This window comes from Ischnura elegans, chromosome 7 (assembly GCF_921293095.1).
Source record: "Ischnura elegans chromosome 7, ioIscEleg1.1, whole genome shotgun sequence".
Classification (NCBI taxonomy): domain Eukaryota; kingdom Metazoa; phylum Arthropoda; class Insecta; order Odonata; family Coenagrionidae; genus Ischnura; species Ischnura elegans.
Genome location: NC_060252.1, coordinates 34,196,641 through 34,222,716, shown reverse-complemented (window position 1 = coordinate 34,222,716; position 26,076 = coordinate 34,196,641). Strand labels below are relative to the sequence as shown.

Sequence of the window (26,076 nt, the reverse complement as noted above, 5' to 3'; positions counted from 1 at the left end):
TGAAATTACACTAAATATTTTCAAATATACACTCCAGGCATCAGAATTAGGAATCCCCTTCATACCGCATTGTACATTTTTTGTACATTTATTGCATGACATTGCATCGCATTCTAGAATATGACTGCAACACAGCTGATACTGTAGGCTGAGGGTTTGCCGTATTAAAAACATCAAAATATCTCACAGCAAAGTTTTAAACCAAGAGTAATGGAAATACAAATGCCAATTAAAATTAGAAGGAAAATATCTCTAAAACTGGTTTTTAACTGTCTTTGGGAATCATAAATGGGGAGAAGAACCAGCGCCAACCCGCTGAGGGTTTGGCTAACAGTAAGAGCGATAGATTCCTGTGACAAATGTCCATCACCTTTTATTCTACTAGGGTATAGGAAATGTGGCAAATGAGGAGGGGGGATGGCCAGAATTATGCTCTCAGGGTATTTTCAAAAGCTCCAATAATTAAGTTAACTTAATTTTGAGTTCTCTTGACGATGAAGAGGTAAAATTTCATGTATGGCAATTGAAAAACTACCTCCAACCAAGGAGACATACAATGGCCATTGCCAGGTTATTGGCTTTGGTACTATGGGGACTATTGGAAATTCAATGATCATTCTTTTTAACTCAATAATGACTATTAGGTGTCTAATATGTTAGAGGTAGTTTGCAAATTGTCATGTGAGACAGTTGTTCTTTGTCATCAAGTCCTAGATGAAAATCATGGGGCAATAAGAGACTTTGGTTAGGTTTTAAAAAGGATTGAGAGGATTTTTTATCAACGTCTTCTTGAAAACTTAATGAAGGTGGCTAAATGGTTTTGTACAACGTTTAAAAACCTTGTTGCAATTATTACATTGAAAACCTATAGAAAAAATTTCTGTAGTGGATTCAGACACTCATTGAAATCCTCTTATGTATTGACTATTGTGAACCCTTTACAAGTCCTTTTGAAAAATTCTCCTCAGCATTTACAAATCCTAACTAACATCTTTGGAGGTGGCATAGCAGAAATTGTAAAGTAAGAGTCTTAGAAACCTCTACGAAACCCCTGAGTTTCACAGTTGTTATCAATACAGGTTTCAATTGAGATTCACAAAACCTCTTTGATATACAAGTAGATACTAAGTGAAAGCTGTTTCTTCCTTAGACAGCTGAGTCAAAATTTTGTATGTTAGACTTTATTTAGCCTATATTATAGCGATTTCTATTCACATGCACTTTATAGCATTATCTTTGTAGCACTACACTTTTGAAATCTTCCGACTACAGAAAAAGCTGTGAGAATTATTGCTCAGAAGTGTTCAGATCACTTAGTAAACCAATATATGTATAAGGATTGAAAATGTCTTCCTTCTTCCCATAACTTGTATTATACATTTCTGACGGTCATGTATGTGCAAAAGAACATGAGTAATTTTGATGCTGATACCATATTTCACCATCACCGCTAGTGGCGAAGCCACAAATTTTGTTTGAGAGGTCCAAAATTAGGGGGGGAAAAGTTTTGAAAAACGGGGTACTAACAATAAGTAATGGGTTTTAAACTAATTTTAACACTTTTCATTATCGAAAAACATTGAATTTGTTAAAAAATATATTTTGTAAATTCATGATTTTTGATATTTTTTTATGAGGGAAAATAATTGTGTTTTTATGTTCCGGGTGGTCCGGATGCCAAGTGCCCCTCCCGGACTACTCCACTGATCACCGCACAGCAACAAAAAATGACATCTGCTATAGCTATATTTGAGCACAAATATTGAAAAAATGGAGCCTTAAGATATGGGCACCAAATTGTTTAATAAATTGCTGCCATATGTGAAAGAAATAAAAAAATCAATGTGTTTAAATCAAAATTGAAAATATTCCTTCATAGCATGTTATTTTACTCAATTTTGATGCAAGTTCATACACGTTTGACTTGTCCTACATCTAGTTCTGCTTTATATTCCTGGTCTTCAGGCAGATAAAATTTTATTATTATCATTATTAATTTTCACAAGCCTCTTAAAATCCACAAATTTTTGTCAGGGATGTGGCACCAGAAATGAAGTTGACTTGATTATCGGTACATACTTTCAACATGCCCTCAAGTCCCTTTGCTGATCCCAGTGCACTTACCTGAGAAAGAATACTCTCTGATGAGGTACGTAATTATGGGTGGACTGGCCATGAAACCAAGGCCAATGCCCGCCTGGCAGATGCCCATGGCGAAGCCGCGCCTGCGCAGGAAGTACGAGTTGAAGGCAAGAAAGGAGGAAGGGGCAATGAGGCCAAAACCTACACCTGTGGAAGAGAAGGAGAATTAATGCTCTGATTTGCATGGGGGTAGAAGAAAGAAAAAAACAACCAGAAAAGCCAAATATTATTTATTGAGGCCACTGGAATATATTTGGATGGCATATTTCTTAAGGACATAGTGAAGGAAGTTAATGATTGAAATTCCTAGGTGTCCATCATTTTGAGGACTTTAAATTATAATTCTTATCTAGGTTTTCCATGTCAAAATTAAATTCTTTTAAGTTTTCACTTAGACTAATTCACAATGAGCCTTTTTGCACATCAAGTTGTAATGAATAATGAAATGTCAGAGAAACCTAGTGCAAAGGTTATCAATACTATACCCTTAAATTTTATTGAAATGCAGTAGTGAAATGATATATTTGGAAGAAAAAAATGCCAAATTTTAAGATTTACAAATTGATTGAATGATTTCAAGCTTATCAATACTATGTATATATTACATGCAGTTTAGTTTCTTGGTGCCCGGCATTATGCATAGCAAATAGTAAAAATATTTTTTGGATTTCGAGACATAAATGAATTTTCCTGATTTTCTAATAAAAAAAGCCTAGGCTAAGATATTTCTCGCAACGAATCTTTCAATTTATAAACATATATGAATTAAATGAACTGTTTGGAAGACGAAATAAGCACATATTTCAAATTGGAGATTGGCAGCATTATCTCAAGGTTAATATTTAATTGAATACATATGTTGCATTTTGTTGATTTCCTGGTGTCCAGCAGTATGCATGGCAGACAGTACGTATATTTACAGGTCTTTTTGCCTTAGTGCAATTTCCTGGGAGTTTTCAAATATTCACTTGCTTTTCTAATCTCAATTTATAATACCAAAAAAATATCTTTGAAGTTTTCATATTTTCCAGGCTGGTCTATGATCCTTTCAAAAGGGTAGTAAGACAATTCAGATTCTTGGCATTTCCTATAACCCCTTGACTGCAGAAATGTATGCATCTGCACCAGTGGCATATACATATTGGGGGGCATGTCTTGTGGGGCTGCCTGCATTGCCATACATTGCAGAACCACAATTGTAACTTTTTTATGTGATAAGATAGCATTGTCTTTTATGTGCATATAATCAGTTAAATAAAACTGTGTTAAATTAATGATACGAAAAAAGTATAGGTAGCTCAAAATATCTTTTGCATCTCTTGTGTGTACTGGCAACTCCAGGGAAAGCATACTTGTACGTTCTATTCTCTCTTGCAACCTGCTCTCCTAGCATCTTCTTATCTTTATTGCCCAAGCCTCTAAAAACCTTGACAAAAAGTTGGATGGGGATTACGAAGGTGAAATACAACTTGATGCTCTCCCGGCAAAGGCAATTGTTCTTGAGTTTCCAGCTGGGTCAATAATTCTATGACCTCCAACGTATCAGCTCCCAACTCGCATACTGTTTGCAGGAAAATGAGTGATTTCTCATTTTCCTAAAGAGAGTACCAGAGTAAGGAGCATAAGCCATGAAGGCCATAGAGTTATCGACCTGGCTGGAAGCATGAGAGCAATTCCTGATAATAGAGGTCCTTTACCTACTCTGTGACTCCTGAGTGCCTGACCTTGATGAAGCATTTCTCAAATGCAGAGGAAGATCTGCAATGTAGCTTCTGCAGCTAAGGGGGGTTCGGGTTGGTGTGGGGGCTAGAGTGTTGGCTTCCTACCCAGGGGACTTGGGTTCAAATCCCGGCAGTGGCAGAGAATTTCAGAGACTGCCCGATCCCTGCTTGAGTGTTGTATGAAGGGCATTTCAAGCGCAACACTCCATCTGTCGGATGGGAAGTTAAGCCGTGGTCCCCTTGGTGCTTTTCAATAAGAGCAGGCTAATGCCGACGCCGGGCTTCTCTCCACCAGGGGTACCGACTTACAAAAAATATTGGGGGGGCCCAATCCGGGGACCTTTCCCAGGTAAATTTTATAAGTAGTGAATTTTAAGTTTTTTAAGCATTTTAGAAGAGTCATATGATCAACATTAGAACCCTGACCACTCGAATCTCGATATCTGGACACTTCGGGGAAAATCGACAAGCCTGACACATTTTTTCCTCACATCTGTAACGAATTTTTGGGGGGGCTCGGGCCCCCTCAGGCCCCATAAAGCCGGCGCCACTGCTCTCCACCCTTCTTAACCTACCCTTCCCTCATGGCACAAATGACCTGAGCTGTTGGTCGCCTCCTCAAAATACCATGCTACTTAAGATAGAGGTCATCCATTAATCACGTGAGATTTTTTTGGCATTGAGGGGGCCTAGCAGAGTTTCAATCAATCAAATATTGTGGATAGCAGTGGTGTCATGGTGATGTAACCACATTAACATAAGACATACCGTATATGTCTGAATATAGTCCCCCCTTTTTTTTCCAAAAATGCCAATGGTAAAAGTAAGGAGGGGACTATATTCAGACGCATTTTCATAATTTTTCCCGAAACTGAAGCCTCGAAATTAGGGGGGGGACTATATTCAGAGGAGGACTATATTCGGAGAAATACGGTAATAGTCAAATGGCACTCTTATCAATTTTGTTGCCTCGAAATTTCTAATACATATATAAATTCGTAATCAAAACAAAAACAATGTAATAAAATGTAAATAATAACTTGTAATAAACAAAACACATAGATTAAGATTTGACTATTAAAAAAAGCTAAGGAAACTGTGTTCCGGCACTGCTAATTTTGCCATGATGTCACTGGAGGAGAGGGAGTCTTTAAAGGGGGTGGAGAGATAATTTTTAATTTTGATAGTGTTTTGATTATCTGGCTATGTTCAGGGAAAAATCTGAGGCCCTCGTACAGGGGCCTTTAACACTAGAAGGTTGCATTGCTACCTAGAAAGACCATCATTTTGACCTGTAGTAATTATTTTGAATATTTCTTCATTTATGTCAAAATTAATTGATAACTTCACTAAATATAACCTTTTAATTAATATATCATAACAACTGAGTTTTAAAGCAATTATTTTTCAATAAAATTTAAAATTTGTGGCAAGTTGACAATTCGAAAGTTCCATTACCAGTATTTTAATAATTTATCCTAACCAACATGCTTCACTGCACTGCAGTAGCATCAGCACTGGATACATTGATGCATATTTACTGATGAATACATGCTAATGATCGTGAATGAAGTTAGCTTGTCGGGCTAGGTTAAATTATTAATATTCTGACCGGAATTTTGGAAAGTTTAATAAATTTGATCAAAATTTTCACCCAACACTTTCATTGGTTTTTAAGGATACAGCCTATAGATTTCGCCAGCAGTACGTAAAACAGTACGTAGTGATTAAAATTACTGATATGATTGTTAAAATAAAAATTTTCTGTAAATGTTAAATGGCTAAATAAAATTTATTTGAAGTTTATAATCTCTTTCACGGTGCGTTTGAATTTTCCGTTTTGTTCAAACTTTTCTCAAGAGCTGGTAAAAATAGACGTGAGGATGTTTCCATTTTTTATCAAAATTTTAATTCGTTTCTCCGCAAAATCAATGAAATCAACTAGGCATGTACGCCGAACGTAAAAACTATGTAGCGGCGGCGTCAATAGCGGCGTTCATAGAAAAAAACACGCGGAAACGGGTGATATTAGCGAGAAAATTTATGAACGCGCAGCGCCGTAGTAATATTTTTTTGGGGTTTCATGCGCTTTTGGAATTTGAGTGTCAAGCACACCCCATTCCCCCAGAAGTGCCTCGGTAAACACCCAAACTCTGAGATGCGATCACGTTTCCCGCGCTTTTACCGCGTTGTGCTGCTGACTGGTGACGGCAATTTCGCCGATTACTTCAAGAAAGAAGTGTTGACTTCATAATTAAAGAAACTGGCGAAATATCTGGTGAAACTGTGTTTAAGGTAACGAACAAAGCATTGAAATCCCGGAAAACATAGCCACAATAGCCATTTACCGCAAAAGACTTCGTAAGAATCATATCTGAGATATATTCGGCTCATGAATTTCAAGAATAAGAATAATGGATTCTTTGAAAATTTACGTACTAGGAAGTGACTGTTGCAAATTTTAACATAAAAATGTTTTTACATAGCAAAATTTTTAACATATTTTAATCCAAACCTTCATAATGGGGCGATGAAGCTCCGAAACTTCGGTCCTATATGCTTGTTTGATTAGAATAACAAAAATTTAGTAACTAAAAAATCTTGACGGAATTGTATGTCAGTTAGACACAGAAATTTCCGAAAACTCCGAGGAGAAGTATTATTTCACTTAATATCGCCTCGCCAATTTTACAAGTCCAAAAATGCAGTGAACGGCGAAATTTTTCTGCGGTGTTGAACCACATGGTAGGCTTCCCGCTTTTGAAGTGCCAAAGTTTTCGGATAGTTTCTTTTAATGGTCCGCGTTCCGAGATACATTGAAATCGGCAGTGCATGACCGGAATCTGAAGTTGAAAAGATTTCTTATTCGAAAGTTTCTCTTCAAGGATAAGCTTAGTCAATAATTACCCCTTTGGCGAAGCACGTAATCTATCCTGCCGGCAATATTTAAAGGATTTCTTAAATAATCCACTTAATCATAGCGTTTCCTTTTTTGATAAAATTTTATTCTCAGCTGTTTCTAATAACCAAGGGGCATTGTTACTAGATTTCGTGGCAACATTTTCGGGATTTTATACGGCCTTGGTACTTGAGACACCCCAGACTGAGAAGTTTTTTAAACACTTTTTCTTAATTTGCTTCGTCTTTTAAACTCATTCATTGAAGAAATCTTGCTAATGATTTTTAACCCACTTTTCATAGCCAAGTTGGCTTAAAATTTTCTGGTGCAACGGTGAACGCGTCTGCCCAGCGACCAGGAGATGTTCGAATGGACGATAAGTCGATTTTTTCCGATATTTTAAAATGTTTTTTTACAAGTTTACTTTAGAAAGTATTTGGTAGCCTTATAGGCTATTCGTTCATAAAGTAATATTGTTAAAATAATTTTTAAATGCATCAGAAAATATACTTAAAATTCACATTCATATTCCAACCGTAAGGAAGGAAATAAAAAAGAAAAAAACATGTTTTTTTTTTCAAAAACATATGCTGTAAAATTTTTTTTTAAATATGCTCGAATATTATTATAATATTCGAACCCGGATCCCCAGATTTTCGGTGGAGTACTTTAGTCAGTTAAGCTACCGAGGCGTCATTAAAATCTACAAGCACACCATCCGGGGGATCCGGGTTCGAATCCCGGTCATGGCGAATGGTTTTTTTATCTGTGGATTTTTCGCGCAATTTGTGCATTGCGGGTGACTCCGTAAAGTTATAACGTGGCTTGTCCCGGTGTACTTAAAATAAATGTTATGTTTTCCTATGAAGCGGCCATTAGTGAACGACTCGCGCCGTAGTGACTAATACTTTATGGGCCAGCGCGCGCCGCACGATGCAAAAATTCCCTTGAACTGCTACTAAATTTTTACTATCGGCGCACATACCTAGTCGAATCTCATCAATTTTACGAAGAAATGAATTAAAATTAATGGAAATATCCTTTCATTCATTTTTTCCAACTCTCGAATAAAGTTTTGATTGAACAGAAAATTCAAACACAGCGTGAAAGAGATCATGAATTTTATTCAGCTATTCAAATTTTACAGAAAATTTGTGTTTTGAAGACCATTTCGTTAAGTATTATTATTATTTTTTTACATGCTGACAAAAGCTATATGCTGCATCTTTAAAAACTAATGAAAGTGATGGTAGCGGCCGATACTTTGTGGAACTCGATTAACACAGAAAAATTATTAAACTTTTCAAAATTCCCGTCAGAGTAATAATAATTTAACCTAGTCAACATGCTTACTTCACTCACGATCATTAGCATGTATTCATCAGCGTATATGCATCAATGTATCCATTCCCGATGCTACTGGGGATCGGGTTGGTGTGGTGACTAGAGTGTTGGCTTCCCACCCGTTGGGCTCGGGTTCAAATACCGGCAGTGGCAGAGAACTTTCAGAGACTGCCCGATCCCTGCTTGAATGTTGTGTGGAGGACATTTCAAGCGTAACACTCCGTCCGTCGGATGGGACGTTAAGCCGTGGTCCCCTTGGCGCCTTTCGTTAAGAGCAGGCTAATGCCGACGCCGGGTTTCTCTCCACCCTTCCTTCCATACCCTAACCTCTTGGCGCAAATGGCCTCAGCTGTCGGTCGCCTCCTCCAAATACCATACCATACCATACCATACCCGATGCTGCTGGAACACAGTGAAGCATGTCGTTTAGGATAAATTATTAAATTACTGGGAGTGGAACTTTGATATTTGTAGAAATTATCAACTGGCCAAATATTAATGAAACGATCTTATTCCTACTATATTACCTCATCCTAAAATCAATGTGCCTCCATACCAAAACCCTCGATTGTCACCAAGTGTTCTGCCAAAATTTATCGAAACTGTTTGGATATAGTTAAATTAAAGTAAAACTCCGTTATAACGAATTTCAGGGTACCATCGTTCTATTTTGTTATAAACGGGACTTCGATATACCCATAATACCCAGGTGTTCCACAAGGAAGCGTAATCGGCCCCCTGTTGTTCATAATATACATTAATGATCTCTGCCCCCGCATTAGCAGTAAAATACGCTTACTTGCTGACGACGCTGTCATCTATCGCGAAATTAGTGATCACTCTGACTATGAAATTCTATCATCTGATCTAAACAGCGTTCATTTGTAGAGCCAAGAGTGGGGACTCGAACTTAATCTGAGCAAATGCATGGCGTTACATTTCTTGCGGAATTCGTCCAATTCTAACCATGTTTATGCAGTGGATGGTATTAACATAAAGGCAACAGACGAAGTGAAATACCTGGGAGTTACGATAACCTCGAACCTCACGTGGGGAACACATATAAAGAATATTTGCGGCATAGCCCTGAAGAAATTAGGATTCGTCAAGCGTATTGTGGGAAGATTTTCGGATGAGAAAGTGAAAGAAAGGTGCTATTTCGCTCTCGTCCGACCGCACCTTGAATATGCAGCGAGCGTATGGGATCCGGTGCAGAAAGACTTAATCCGCGAACTGAATAAAATACAAAGGAAGGCTGCGCGTTTCGTTAAAAACTGCTACGGGCGTACAGACAGCGTTACCCAGATGTTAAGCGAATTAGGCTGGGAGCCATTGGAGACTCGGAGGCTGCGCGCTAGGCTTAGATTGCTTGAACAATTGAGAATGGATATCTTTAAGAGCGACACGGAGAACATAATATTAGAGCCACACTATATTTCCAGGTCCGAAAGAAGCGATAAATTAAGAGAGATGTTTTGCCGAACGGATAGATGTGGGAATTCGTTTTTCCCCCGAACCATAAAGGACTTTAATAAACGCTAGTACCAACCTCGTTAGAGTACTTCATTTTTTTTAGCTGTAAACGGCTGGTGTCCTAACACCCCCTGCCACACGCCTTTTAGGCGGCTTGCGGGGTATTATATAGATGTAGATAATGTAGTATTTTGCCCTATACAACACAGGATTACCGGCTAATATTCCGCAAATCGTCTTTATCTAAGCAACAGATCCGCCAAATTTAGACATCGTGACACACTTTCTATTAAACGGCCGTAAAGGGAAGGATTTTGAGATCAACGGTAGAATTAGTATGTGATGGCCAAACGTCCGAGCAATTGATGATAAGGTGAAGAACGGGCCGTAATTTTTCTATGAAAGAGGAAATAATTCCCCAAGGAAGCAAGGAATAGTTCGTAATAGCGGGGAGTTCGTATTATCCGAACTCGTTACATGGGGAAATTAAAATTTACGATCATAGGAAAATTCAAGAGGACGGAAACTCACCTCGTTATAGGCGGGATTTTGATACATGCGTGATCGCTATGAGCGAGTTTTATTGTAGTTCGGAGTACTCCTAGTGTATATACAGACGTTCCAGGAGAAATTTATTGGCTGATGATTATATTTATTGCCATTATTTGCTCTTTGCCATTCACTTCTAGAACATACGGAGACCATCCAGAAAAATTGTAAAATTTTGTCTTTTTTCTTGAAAATTCGGTTTGAAATGCAATTTACAGAAAATACGCGGCGTTTTTCTTCTTCCAAGCTTCCATTGTTGTATCTACTTGTATCTATGACTGGGGAAAGTTACAACTCTCTCCCTATTCGAGGAATAAAGCATAATGGTCATGACATCATCTAAGTTTCCATATCATCCGTGCAAATATTGATAGAAAAATGAGGTTTACTTCCATAAACAAAATAAATTTTCCCCAAAATTAGTTATGAAAATGTTAGTGTTATCTCTGAAAATAATGCCTTTATAATACAAAATACACCTTTGAAAGTTGAAATGTCCGCAATTATTCATAGTCCATAGTAAAAATAAGCTACCATTATCTGTGAGGATAATATTAAATGAACTTGAAACGTATCGTAATCACAATCAACATAAGTTTAAGATCCCTTACATGACAGCAAACTTCGTTATTCAGCGTTTTTTTGGTAACTGCCAAATGCATTCATCAAAATGTTTGCGTTGCCATAGCCATCAGTAACTAAGGAGTTGCTTCTCCATGCTTATGGGAAAAAACACTTAAAATTGTATCCCCTACCACCTCATGGAGTACTGAAAATTCCTCCTGTCACACCCTGTATAGCCTAAAAAAATTTGTTTCATAGCCGTCAATCGATGGGGTACAATTAGATGACTATATTTTCTTTCGTGTCTCCAAAAAAATAACATTCATTTAATCCCTCGACCAAACTCTGATCGGATAGTCCTTTTGGCTTCATTCTCTCATGATTTCCGGGTTTCCACCGCGTTGTTTCATGTCTGCTGATGACAGTTTCGCCGGCAATCCCGCAAGGATCTTTAGGTCAGAGTTGGAGTTTGATGCAAAACGGTCGTTGTCTGCAACTTCCACTTCGGCGTATGTTCACTGAGCCATTTTGTATCGAACTCCAGACCTGAATAAGCTGGCAGGCTATCCTGCGAAACTGTCGTCATCAGGCATGAAACAACGAGGTGGATATCCGGAAACCTTAAGAGCATCTACTTTGCATTGCGGAAGACTTTGCAAGATTGTTTACTTAATTTCGGTGTACTCGAGTTAGGATTACACAGGATCCTTCTTCCAGGGACGGTGACTTTATGTTTTGCCAAAGGAAAACAAATCCCTCCACTCATGGTTAAGTTTCCCTCAACTCTTGTTTACCTCAATCCTAGAATTTTGATTTCCTATCTTGAATACCTCAATTCCTGATTATTTCAATCCTAGACTAATGAATCCCTCATCTATTGATAATCTTATTAAGGTACATGGGGATGATCGAAACCCGCCGCCTCACATCGAAAGCAACTCCTTAGTTACTGAGCTATGGCAACGCAAACATTTTGATGAATGCATTTGGCAGTTACCAAAGAAACGCTGAATAACGAAGTTTGCAGTCATGTAAGGGATCTTAAACTTATGTTGATTGTGATTACGATACGTTTCAAGTTCATTTAATATTATCCTCACAGATAATGGTAGCTTATTTTTACTATGGACTATGAATAATTGCGGACATTTCAACTTTCAAAGGTGTAGTTTGTATTATAAAGGCATTATTTTCAGAGATAACACTAACATTTTCATAACTAATTTTGGGGAAATACGACAAAGTTTTTCATTTCATGACGCCTCAACTCTTCTCCCGCACAATAGATATTTCCCAAAATTTCTCTCATTTTCACCTCGCAGATCCACAATCAGACAACCAGCACCAGTTGAAGTGCTATTAATTGGGCATGGATGTATCCTCCTTGGTGGACAGAGGAAGCTGTGTTACCCCAAATGTGATGACAAGTGATTCTCTATCCAGCCACTCTCACTCCTGCTTCCCGAATAGAGCGTCATGAAATACAACGGAATTTTGAAACACCCGGAAAGAACGCTATTTAATATTGATACGATGAATTCACTGAATTAACACTGCCTGCAAAAGCTTACTAATAGACACCATGAAATTACATTTCCAATGCACATATTTTGTAGTAATTATTTTGCTGCTTTGGTAAATATGTTATTAAACCCATCTATTCCGGTGGGGCATTAACATTACTAAATGGAATAACTAATCTCCATGTCGGTACCTACGTGGGCAGTCTAGGGGACCGTCCCATTAAACCATTATCTAAATCTCTTCCAACGTAAAAATCGAGTGGAAATTTTTATCCAGTGTTAACTCCTATCCAGGAAATGTATCAAAATTATTATAGTCACCTATTTAAATAAAAAGAGGCTTTGAAATCTTTTTCAGAATTTGAGGAGGATTAGAAGTCATGCATAGCTTTCACCTTTTGGCCACCAGATGGCGGGGTCAACGAGGGAGTCTTATAGAAATTAATTCTTATACAGTGGTCCCCGAAAGTTTACACTTACCCTAATATTTTTTTGGACGTATAATACTACTTCGTAATTTCGACATAGTACAGAAAGGGTATAAAATTTACAACGAAACAGCTGCGAAATACATTTTCTCGGAAAAAGCCGGGATTAAAAACATGGGGATTTTATTTGTTAGTGTCTAAGCGTCCACTCTGCCGCATTTTCTGATTCTGCCTCTTGCTCGTGCCTTCAGCCGCATGATCAATTACTGGTGGGTACGTCAGCTGGGAATCGGATGCACTAAAAACATGTAATGCGATAATACGTACTAAAAATGATGATACAACCACTTTAACATTTTTTCTAATTCTATTAATTATACTGGGTAATAAGGGATTTTTTTTAGATTAAATTAGATTTGAATCATTTAAAACTTCTGAAAGTACCCTCATTGCCGATCGTTTTAGTGCAGAAAACTCCCTATACACAAACACGAGAAAAATATTAGGTAGATTGTGGTACACCTAACTTTAAAGACCTGTTTTCGATGCTACCTATTCTATCTACCGACTATCGAAAGTAAAATGAGTCCAACTCTTAAGTTGCGAGTAGCTGTAGAAAATTCTGGCAGATAATTAATTGAAATGATAAAAAAAAACGCTTATCGTTGACGCCCACGTCTAGTAACTCCACTGGTAAAATTAGTTCCTACGCTATTTCATCACCTTCAAGGATATAGATGTTCTGGGTGATTTCAGTAAGAAAATCAAAACACAATGACCTGTCAGTGGGGTTTCTCAAATTAATTGTCATGAGAAAAAAATCCTATGGACAGGAAATCATGCCTTGGACCTTTTTAATCAAATAATTAGAATTAAATCACTAATCCGTTCACCTGGCAGGTTAGAAACATGTAACACTGAGGGTTCAATCGTTGCTAGCTCAATTTTTAGGGATTCTGACATGATGATGAGAGTAATAACGTCTTAGATATTTTCCACACGACTTTTATTTAGCCTTTTTAGTGCGGTGGAGCGACATAAAGGGCGGAGAAAATTGCGTCAAGAAAATATAACTCTGGATTGCTGACGTAGGTAGAAACCACAAATACGAATGATTTTTGGGTCAAAAACGCACCTTTTTTTTCAACTACAGAGACTTCGCGCCAAGCGCTCCGATTGGCCGCGAGTTTGCACTGTTGCCGGATGCTCTGGACAACTCGTGACTTTGAATGCTTTGACTTCCGGAGATCACGATGTATTCAAGGCATCCGGCAACAGGGCAAACTCGCGGCCAACCGGAGCGCCTGGATAAAAGTTTCTGTAGTTCTAAAATGGTGCGTTTTCGACCTGAACATCATTTGCATTGTGGTTCCTTTTAGCATTAGGTATTAAAGTTAAAAATTTCGCGGCATAATTTTCCTCCACCCTATATAGACTTTTATAAGGGTTTTGCTCAACCTGATGACATTGAAATAAAAACATTTATATTTCAGTAAGTGCAAAAAATATTATTATTAATCAGTTTAACGTAATCAATGAAAAAAATCGTATAGAGATATGTAAGAAAAATAGATTTGTATTTATAGTGACTACTTTTGAATAAAATTCCCACCACGCTTCTCGCCCGTGCCTCAGGAAGAAAGATAAAACTAGCAGGGCTAAACTAAGCTGTTTCGACACTTAATTTGTCATTTAAGAGAGTACAATATGGGTACACGGGAGTGTTAACCTTGATAATGAATAAAATTAATGAAATATTGATAAGTGTTGGAAATAAACTTTCTTGTTTTACTCTTTAGTTTGACACCGTTATTGATTTTTTTTTAAATTAATCTTCTTGTTTAAGAAAAGTGTACAATATGGGTACAAGGGAGTTTTAATCTTGATAATGAAAAAGGATTAGTGAAATCTTGATAAGTGTTGGAAATAAACTTTCTCGTTTTACTCTTTAGTTTGACACCGGTATTGAGTTTTTCTTGATTACTCTTCTTTTTGTTCTAATTGGTTTTCGGGACCCATAAACCATGGAGTTTTTCAACTTAATAACTCCACTCAAGACTTCTATTTACGTTAATTGAGATATGGTATGTATTACAAACAACTTTTGCTATTTAAATCACTCTCATTCACTATGTTTCTTTCTTAATTCAAATAAAATATTCGAATTAATTTAATAATCCAACAATAGTAAGTGTCTAAGCCGACGTGACTAAATAAACACACAGTTGAAATTTATTAAGTCGTTATTGCTCCCATCATCATGTAACAGTGAGGTCTGTATTACATATGTTTACTCTGATATCACCCGAAGTCAATATCTGAAGATGACCCTCACGAATTGTAACTAGTTGTACCAGTAGATTTAATAAAAATGGACGCGTACGATCAATTTTTAATATAATTTCATATAGTTATCTTCGCAAGATAGATTTTTTTGTTGGAGAAAGTCTACTCAATCAATCAAATCTGAATGAAACGCGAGCGACCATCATGAATTTCTTTTGGTGCTCATCGACTCGTGCTTTACGTCACACGCCCTCTCTTAAAAAGTGAGTGCTAGCTGCGCGCTATAGCCTCTAACCCAGGCACCACCGTCCCCAGCTCCGCACCGGCCAGGACGCTGTATGTGACGAGGGCGTGAGCCATGGTCCGCGCGAACGTCGTCAGCAGGATGCCGGTGGTGAAGAGGGCGCCGCCCAGGAGCGCCACCTTGCGGTACGACATCCGGGTCAGCATGTGGTTGGTCACCAAACCTGCGAAGAGGAGAAAGAAAGACTTACTTAACTTGGGCTGGTCGTCGGAAGGAAAATGTCAACGGGAATTTGAATATAAATTTGAAGATAGGAAATCCAAAAGGTCAACTTAAGTTAGGGAAGGATTAAGGCAGTTGTTTTAGGGGTTGCGTGGATCATAACCTTCCGCGATGCCTTGGTCGTATGAAATACCTCTCTTCGGAGTGCTATCTGATGTTCCCACAGTAATGGCTTTTATTTTGGTGGAGTTATCTCGGTATTCCCATAGAATTCAACCGGCGATCTATTACCCCCGCAATTTATGGTAAAATTGAAAAGGTTACCAACAAATGTTACTATTTGAATCAATCTATTTCACTGTTTATTTTATTGATTAAAATCAAAGCGTCTAATTAATTTACAACGCCAAAAACAGAAGCTGTTTTTTAAAACTTTTTTATTTTACATTTGTATACTTTTTAGTGGTGAATCATGTAATCTATTAAGCCAGAGCTGCTAAAGATATTTCTGCCAAAAATTATAACTAACGCAACCTATTGAGAAATTTTAAAACTATTATTCAATTCGGAAATTTCGTTGATTTATTAGAGCACAATATAGACCATTTTCAAATGTCTGATTAATTTTGAATATTGTATTGTCATCAGGAGCAAGCAAGTAAACAAAATTTCAAGCCGATCCCACGATGGAAAGTGGGTTAAAAATGAAATTAAATATTACATCGATGAGACAGACGAAGCAAGTTTTAAAATAGCTTGCAAAAACTGTTTCAGGAATATTTTCCTTACAACTCTAATTGCCACTTGGATTACCTTTCTCCGCATGTATGCACTTGGACAAATTTTTGGCTAAACTTTATTACTCCAGATGCTTAATGCTAAATTACGGTTCTACTAGTTAAGCATGCTATCAAACAGCATCGTGAGCCTATAAAAATACAAGATTACTATATTGAACCGAAAAATGACATATTTCAGGATTAAATTGGCCCTGTGAGGGAAAGTTGTGGACTTATAATATGGTCTCCAATCCGAAATTTTATCAAAATCAAATATTATTAACCAATGCCGCAAAAAATGTAAAACTGTTGGAAATTTCAGTCGGATTTTGAAAAAAAACTACTGGAAATAAAGAAATAAAAACTTTGCAAGGTTCATAGTTATTTAAATAACTGTTACTGACCTACTGTGTTGACGAAGCCATAGAAGCTTCGTCGTGTAAATCATCCTGTTAAATTTACAAAGTGTTTCTTCTCGGTCCAATATGAATTATACATTCCATATTGTTCAGCCATTTTCCGTAGTAATTGTTTAATAGATTACGACTGATAAAATTTGACACGAAGGTAAAACGAGAATGAAGTAGAATATTCGGGAGTCACTTCAGACCTATCGTGGTGAACATATTTAGAAGATACTTGTGTCACTGCCCACATGAAGCTAAGTTTCTTCAGAGCGTGTTGAGGGAAGATTATCGGAGGAAAAAGTGAGAGAGAGGTGACACGCGGGTGCTCACATAGAACACTTATTGGCTTTAATGCAAAACTATAATATTTGAGCTGACCTTTGATTTTCTGCACGATTCATAATTATAAGTTTAGTGTATTAAATATTATAGAGCGCTAAAACAATTCATTGTTTATTATATTCTATATAAACTATTCCATATACTATTCATATAGTTTTGTACCCGCTATTCATTTTGTATTATAACATCCGGCACTAAAATTATGGCTGTTGACCGAAATTCATATATCGATGGCTAAGTTCTAACAACGCTTATCTCAAATTCGGCCAATTTGAGACAGGCATCTTAAAAAAAGTGTTATAACATTAAAAAAATAAAATACAAACAAAAAACAATTCTTTGTTTGCAAATGAATGCTTCTTTTTCAGTTTTGTGAACTTTGGTGTTTAATTTCAGTGGACGAGTATAAAAAAATTCAATTCTTTTTTTGCTCTCCCGAAAAGTTGCTATTTTTGAGAAACGTGTTGTTAGAACTTAGCCATCGATATGCTATTATATAATCTGCCATGTCCATAATTTTCAATGCTATTCCTTGGTAGTGCAAATACTCTATTGTGTATATTGAGACAAAAGATTACCTCCGCACTCAATTGTCACGCTGTAGTCTTTTTTCGAACCGATAATGAAGCGCTCTATGTGACAACATAAATCAAGTTTCTATGACACGAACTGGTTGGCGCCTCCTCTATGTAGTTCCCTTGATGGTGATAAAAGCCGGGTCAGCACGCTTCCCTGATCAGGCTTTCTATTGCCCGGAGCGTGGCGGTCGTACATCTTCATTTATACACGGGAACTGCTAGAACTCAGATCACGTAAATGGTGGATGCGTTGCTCCGGCAAAACTTCAGAGCGATCATACATATCATGTGGAGTCATGATGAGATTGCCCTAGACTACTAGCAACACACTCACCCAGCTCATGAGTAGATATAAGTGAAAATGGCACTTTCATTTTAATTTTATAGCACTTTCAATTACAGTTTTAGCATTTTTAGTATCTATTTTTTTTCTTCATTCTCATAGCGTAACACTTGTAGTGACGACAAAGTGTGATGAATCACAGTTATTTGAACAAAATACGGAATAGTTTAAATAAATTATTAAGGAATTTAACAATAATAAAATAAGGATTTAGACTTAATGTAAATAATTAAAAATGATACTAGTTGCTTGAATATCATTTACACTAGTTGAACATCAACATTGAACAAGTTTCAAAACTTTCTTCCTTCAACCGGTTGCGTCTGTCAGTCACAACTAGATTGTACTGGCTGAAAACACACTCTGTAAACCCTCTCTGTCCAGATAGCGTGGAGTGCAGCATTACCAAACTCATTATATTCTAGCCAGATGGCAAGAAATATTTTCTTAACTTCGCAGAAGCTACCAGGACTCTCTCTCAAAATCCCTAGTAGCTGTCGATGGAAATACATGTAACCATGTATGAAGCAGTAAGGCCCAACTTCCAGTGGCGCAGCGAGGGGCAGACTCGGCGCTAAATTTACGAATTTTGCCATCGAAAAGGCAAATTTGCCGTTTTAAATATCATAAAAGTCCAGTCAATGCGCCTGTGTCGCATATATTAACGTGTATCGCATCAATATCGAATTTATCGCATGTGCGATTTTCACGTATCATTACTCGTCATGCTGTTTCGACCGCTGATATCGAGAGTTAAACATCGATACATCCGCCGCAGGCCGCTGTGTGACGGTATGTGGAGAGGTATTCTTTGTCTCAACATTTACAATGGAGCATATTCACAGGCGGCATAGCATTGAAAAGTTATAAAATTGGCAGATTATGTAATCGCAAATATGAATTTCCTCAACAGCTCTAATTATAGTTCCGGATGTTTCAAAATAAATAGCGGGGTTTTGAAGCCGTTGTTGGTAAAAAAAAACAATTTTCGTGGAAGGATGTTCGAGAATTTCACCGGGTCAGGTTCTCCAACTCCATCTCGGCCGATAGCCAGTTGACGGGTGAATCTATAACATGTTATTTGTGCATTTTAGGCTCCGCTGGACTCTTGCTATAAAACAAATGTTACAAGTAACTTGTTACATATAACATGTTTATATAACATGTTACACAGTATAAACGCACCTTTATGATGGCGGAAAAATTGACAGCTTCACGCGATCTCTTTCCGCGATGGCTCGAGGGATGGAAATACCATCCCTTTTTCCATCCCTCGGTCCGTCCTTATTCCCGTCGCTGAAACCATCGCTGGAACCGTCCTTCAGCCAATCAGTGCGCACGGTCGCAAACAGCGACTGTAACGTCTCACTTGGCTTTGAATTGATTGACAGAATAAAATACGGAAAGTGATGGAATTAGCGATGGAATTAGCGATGGAAAAAGGGACGGTGGGAATGACCGTGTGATTCAGAAAAGAGATGGGTCGAGCGATCATTTCTTTGGTCCCTGAAAACCTAGGTATCCCTAGCGCCAGGCTCCTGCTGGGTCGGGGGGACACCGGTACGTATTCCGGTACGCCATCCAGCCTAGAAATCTTTGGCGCCCTCCTGTTCCGAAACTGACGAATTTCAGCTTGGTTTCAATCATGTCTCATTTTACAGGATACTTAGCGCCGTCTTTAGTAAACATTTATTACAATAATTTAAAACACTCATTTAAATTAATGCAACTGATTCTGAATCATTCCGTTACTCCTCCCCCTGCTCCCCCTCTGGCTATGGTTATCCATCGCCCTAAGAAGGGGGCCTGGAGCTATCAGTCTTGATATGATCGTGTGATTCAGGCTTTATAGAAGCAAGGAGAGGTTGGAATATGCTGGAGATAACACCACTCCATCCGAGCATTAAACAATAGAGCTAAGTGTGGCAGGAATAGGATACACCTCGCCCACTTCGACCAAAACATTGCCATTGGAACGTAGGCTGTCGCATTGGCAATTGCCCAAAGGTCAATTTGCACGTGCCAGTGGAATTTTCTACTATTACTGATAAATACGCAATTATACTCTACATAACGCGCACAGTAAATCTCATTTTCTTGCTAGATTGGTACGTTTCGCTAAATTATGCCCCAGAGATTTCCAGAGTTCATTCCTAATATCTTAGCGCCTGAGAGGCAGGCCCAAGTTTTTTTTCGGGGGATAGGGGGTCGCTAAGGGCTGAGGGCATGTGACTCCCTCAAAACCAACCAAAATGCGATAGGCGTCGCCGAGACCACGGGAAATTCAATCTTTCAGACCTCGTTGGTGTACATTTCATAATTGATCCGGCATAAATTTGTATTAAAAAAAGGCTAGCTATCTCTCTAAGGAATCGGAAAAAAATAAAATGTATAAATTTTGCATTTTTAACTGATTTTTCAGAGTTGTGTAATAATTACCGAAGGTAAATTTTAGTCAATATTATTTATATTTTTAATTGTACAGCTCATTTCCTGATTATGTGATAATAATTTACTAATATTTAAATAACCCCAATTTTAATAAAGTTATGTTGAAGTTATTAAGATTCTATTAAGTTAGAACAGTTTAAGTATAAGTATGCAGACCCCTTGTTCGTGTGATTTACGCTTAAGTAAAAGTGGGAGAGGTAGCGTTCCTGCCTCTACGTCTCGGAGGCTAATGCATCAACCCATTGTTATTGAGTAGTTCAGTGTTACGTGGGCTTCGGAATCGCTGGAGAGCGGTTTCGCCTCGTTGTCCGGGTGCTCGACATCCCGGCGTCAAAACGGGTGCGTCATTTGTCCAGAGGCGACAACATTCGGGAACCGGTTCGTCAAGGCCGTGACTCGAAAGGGGCGCAAGTGCGGGCCGCTTGCCGTAGGTCGTCACTTGGACCCGAATACGCACTGCGCCGGGTCTGCAAATTCCCATTGTTTATTTTGATACAATGGCACGGCATTTAGACGAGACTACCTACAGATATTATCATTTGCGCCGCGTGGGAAGGGATCAGCAAGTTTTTTTCCCGATCCGGCCTCTCATCGTCCGCAGCTTGGCGGCCTTACATCTTCATTTATATATCTACATTGGGGAACTGTAGGAACTACGCTCACGTAAATAAAGGATGCGCTACTACAACAAGTTGTGTTCCAAAATATTTTAACGAATGGCAATTTAAAAAACGAGTGGAAAAAAAGAAAAAAGTCGTAGTAAAAAAAATTACTAACAGTTTATGTTTCATTTTTATTTTTGAATTTTTCGTCTCAAGCATTTATTTTTACAAAATCAACAAATTTCGATTCGTGCACCCTTGAGTCACTGGAAAAAACAGAAACCCAGCATTGACATTTGCCTACTCCTAACGGAAAACGCCAACGTAGACCACGGCTTGGCGTCCTATCCGACGGACGAAGAACTGCACTTGAAGTGCCTCCACTCAAGCAAGGATTGAGCAGACTATGAAAATCCTCCACCACCGTCGTGACTTCAACTCGGGACCATCGAGTATGAAGACAAAACACTAGCTACCATTTCATTAAATTCACGGCACTCGGATGAAAGAATGCAAGTTAATCTCTAGCTTATTCTCCGTCACCATTGCTTTCAATGGTTTGGTGGGGACATGGAATCGAACATGCGGCAAACCCTTGGGATCCAGGGCAAAAATATTTAATGGGTGAACCTTTAAGAAACGGTATTGAGAGTGGCAAGAATAAAACAAGGCGTCAGCCTAAGGTCGTGGATTCGAGACTTGGGCATCATCATATTTTTTTTAAATAGCATTCCATACCGAACCTAAAACCACCATTGAAATCATGTTACATTGCATGGTTTACTGTGAATTGACGTGAAATTGAGGACAGATATACATAAACAGGCAAACCGGATACAATTGCGCCTTTTTTCCCATGCATGAGAAAATGCGCTAAAAAGGATGGGATTTCCATCCCTCGAGCCATCGCGGATAACCATTGCGTGTAACTGTCATTTTTTCCGCCATCATTTGAGCGATCGCTGAAGCTGGCCCTCGGAAGGGATGGGATAAATAATCATGTGATTCAAGCATTATACCTACGGTTCGACACGTTGATTGTCACGATGGCCGGACGTTTACCTCTATGACCTTTGACCTCCGTATTAACCTTGGAGGTCAATTAGTGGATAATACGGGTATTAGGACTATACCAATGACTTGGTACCCTTTATAACCCATGGATTGACACCTATGTTGGTATGCTTTTCTTTTTGCCGACCTTATGACATTTACTGTGACCTTACTGGGTCAACGGTTGATCTTTTATAAATAAAAGTGTTATTTTCGATTTTCTCGTATCCGAAAACCTAAGAATTGAAGTCTAGGTCAATGAAATTCAAACTTTTTTCTATCTCGATTTTTTAACATTGAAACTCCATAAGGCAAATTCAAATTTTTTGTTTGGACCCACATTGTGAGGTCAAAAGGTCAAAATTGTAAAATTTTGCTTGTACTCAACAAAATTTACGACCTTTGCCCATATGTATGCCAATTTTCATGAATATTACTCGATGCGAAGTTACTAAAATTAGAGGTCAAAAATGACACACGACCTGTGGGACAGTCTGTACATTAAAAATTGACTATCGCAAAACGTCCGTGGACGGCACGCATCCACGGACTTTTTTCGTAAGTCAAGTCTGGTACTATTCAGTGGAAATCCTGTATCGTAATAAGCAGCTTTTGTTCGATGTTTGATTGCCCAGCAGTGATTTTTTCCCGTTACATTTGAATTGCGACGGTATATTTTCAATGCCTTAAGGCTGGTTGAAACGATATTTTGTTCCACGATACTCCAAATTGTTCACTCAAAAATAATATTTGGTCATCAATAAAGTGTTCTCTGTCAATACACCATATTGAAAACTGTCCGTTTGCCCAGCCGTGAAGTTGAAAGCTTACCCGTGAAGTTGAACGCCGCCGTGAAGGCGTTCATGATGAGCGTGGCTCCGGTCGTCTCTTGTCCCAGCTGCGTCAGGAAACCGTCGAAGAGAAGAGCGAACGAACCATACTGGCCGGTGGTGCTCACCTGCAAATACAAAGGAAAACAGTGTTTGACCCTTCCGTGGCTGTGCGGGGTAACTAATTTACCCCAAATTATGTTAATGTGGCAAACTTTTAAAAAAAAATTTATTTTGTCCCTTTGATATATTGATATAACAGTACGGGGTAACTCATTGCCCCAAATCATGTTAATGTTGTAGAATTTTTTTAAATTTTGTCAATTTGATATTTTTTGTAGGTTTTTGATCTCAACCACTTTGTCGTTATTTACGCGACGAATGGTGTTTTTACATTAATTTTTTTTTAAACTTCAATTTTTAATGGTGGGGTAACAGAGTTAACACGCACAGCTGTTGGTGGGAAGAAAAAAAACTCGTTTGTTACGTGAGTGCAGGGATAAAAGTTGAATGCAATACATTTTATCATATAACTTCAATAACGACAATATTCAACATGATGGCACCATTTTGTACTTGTTTTCTTCATAGCATTTTAGTAAAAGTGCAGTTACTATAGCCAAATATGAAAGATTCCTGCCATTTCACACAAATTCGACGTAAAAATCTAAATGTAGCCTATAAGATATTTATAAATTTTACAAAACAAAATATTATATTATTTAAAAAAGAGCTATGGTGTTGAATTATAGGAAAGACTAGAACCTAGGAACCTATAAATACTAGGAAAGACTACAAACCTATATGTCGTCAAAATTCAACACTTAGCTACCACACCAACCCGATCCCCCAGGGCGGAAAGACCAGGGTGTTCGCTTAGCGTCAAAACCGTGAAAACTCGGAATATTCCAGAAAATTCGGTCTAATGGAAAAACTCAGGGAATTCGGCGAATGTCCTGAAAAAATCGGCTGTTGTAGCACAAAACATTCGGCGAACTGTCGAAATTCGTCGGATTCCCGCGACGAACCCAGAGCAAAGCAAAAAATAATTCACTTTTCCAAAAACTTTCAATTAAGATAACTTTATGTTATAGAAAAACTCACTTCATATACTTCACCAATTCATATACTAACAGCTCATGTTTCGAAAGTAGTTATCAGATCTGTTTCTGTACTTAATATGATAATGTACTCAATACATATGATAATGCCTGAGTTCTTTCTCGTCCACATTTGTCATAATGTGAGCCGAAGTTTTACTGAATATGTACGCGGTTCATTGAACCTTACCTATTTTTGATATTCGCGTGTTCGCGAGACAAGTTTCTATCATCTCAAAGATGATACGCAAAGCTTTAAAATGACTTAACAACATTACTTTCCTGTGGTTAGAAATTCTACCCCAAGGAAGGTAGTTCTACCCGACCTCCTATGCACCCCAAAAATGCTTAGGTTTAGCACTGGATAACACCGTGGGAAACAAATTCATATGCCAGAAAAATCTGGAAATCTCAGGGATATTTTTCACGCTTAAGAAGGGGATATCCTGGAAGAGTCACGTTCAGTATCCATCATCATCATCTGCGAGGGAAATTCAAACGAGAAGCCCCAGTCCGTTCTGTAGAGGCTTTCTCCATGCTGCCCCTTTATTCATGGTTTTGTTAACCCTGTCACAGTGTTCATTGAGCGAAATGTTACAGGAAGGGGTATGGTCGATTTCTGATTGACGGGAAAATCAGCATGAAACTTATTAAGGGAACCCATAGTGGCGCAGTAATTTTTTACGCGCTTTTAACCTGTGTTATTTTAGTTCAAACAGTGAGTAATGGGAGAAGACATCTCGCGATAGAAGTAACATGGATAAAATATGGAATTGAGATGTAAACTAAGAAATAGACCAAAAAATAGGGTAGTTTCCTTCATCAAAGGAAATGGCATTGATTGAGATTCGTTACCCACCATTAGTGTATTCATAATATACAAATGATTTGGTTTTAGAAATCCCAGTTTAGACGAATGTTGATGGTCAATTATAACCTCATTCGAAAAAGGCCAGAGTGGTGCCCATGCGATGCCACTCCACGTGACGTCACAGGGACCTAGATGCGATACGAGTAGTCAGGAGTTTTACATCGTCTGAGATTATCAATGCATGTACGTGGCACAGAGCTCAGGGATACATCTCTTAATAACTACTTATTAAAATTGCCTATGATCAAAAAGTTTCCTTCGTTTGAAAGGGTATTGCTAATCCTTATTTAATCCAAGCGCTACATGCTAGCTGGGTACTCTGCTACCTGCTAGCATCCTGCATCGTATCGGCGCTCATAGCCTCGCACCAAGGTGGCCTCACACGGCGGCAACCGGAACCACACAGACGTCACACGGGCTTTTCCCATCATTCCTACTTAGCCGTCGCGTTTTCGCAGGCTGGAAAATTTTCACTTTTCATTTGATCGCGAAAAAAAAGATATATCTTTTTCTCGGCCCCAATCCGTGAAGCTAATTTTCCGATAGGTGCTTAAAGTAAATTGATTGCCAGTTTTTCTTTAAAGCGGTAAAGTGGTCATAGGTTTGGGAATATCACTCATTCAAGATGGTGGGCGACCTGCTCCTGTCCCTGGGCCTCTTAGAACTTCCAGGATTTCTATGTGGAGGTGTCGAAAAGTTTCACCCGGGATTTGAAGAAGTTCACGAGCAAGTTAACTCAAAGTGAAAATAATCCGCGGGTAACTCAGTCAAAATTAGTTTTAATAGAATTTTTTTCGTGTAGTACTTTTGATTTCTTCCCAGTAGAGAAGGAAGGAGATGGGTAGAGTATCTGGCGCAGTGTTTGAGGATCCTGTTTCGTATCCTTGCCAAGGAAAGTTATTTTCCTCTGCGTAATATTCACACCGTAGATACCCCGAGGTCTATGGTGATGTAATTAAGGATTTTGCGGAGGGAGCAGCACTTCGCCTCTTTTTTACAATTCCATTGCATTCCATTTACATTCCACATCTTGAACTAACCCACGCTTTTGTTTAGGTATCCTATTCAAGGCCAAATTGAGGAGTAAAAAATCTTTTGATCTTCAATATTGATGCTCTGAAAAATACATTATTTAAAAAAAGGTAATGGTGCCTTTTCGCATCTTTGGCGGAATACCACTTTCTCCCGATAGTCGCGGTAAAATTTTCGTAATTTCTTCTTTGGCTTCAGTCACCGAAAATTTATTTACAGAAATGATTCATATTGATTTTTATCTACGCTTTTTAGCCAATGTACATATTACATGATTTTTTATGTTTTAGATT

The 26,076-nt window shown here is 38.2% G+C and overlaps 1 protein-coding gene across 1 annotated transcript in view; it reads right to left on the bottom strand.

The window, feature by feature from the left end:
- Nucleotides 1-26,076, bottom strand: part of LOC124162531 (monocarboxylate transporter 5-like) — a 146,612-nt gene that overhangs the window by 19,704 nt on the left and 100,832 nt on the right. Inside the window, exons 3-5 of the mRNA XM_046539100.1 lie at nucleotides 22,782-22,908; nucleotides 15,253-15,396; nucleotides 2,125-2,289 (exon numbers count right to left, since the gene is read on the bottom strand). Coding sequence (XP_046395056.1) covers nucleotides 2,125-2,289; nucleotides 15,253-15,396; nucleotides 22,782-22,908 — 436 coding nt within the window. The remainder of the gene's footprint in view (nucleotides 1-2,124; nucleotides 2,290-15,252; nucleotides 15,397-22,781; nucleotides 22,909-26,076) is intronic.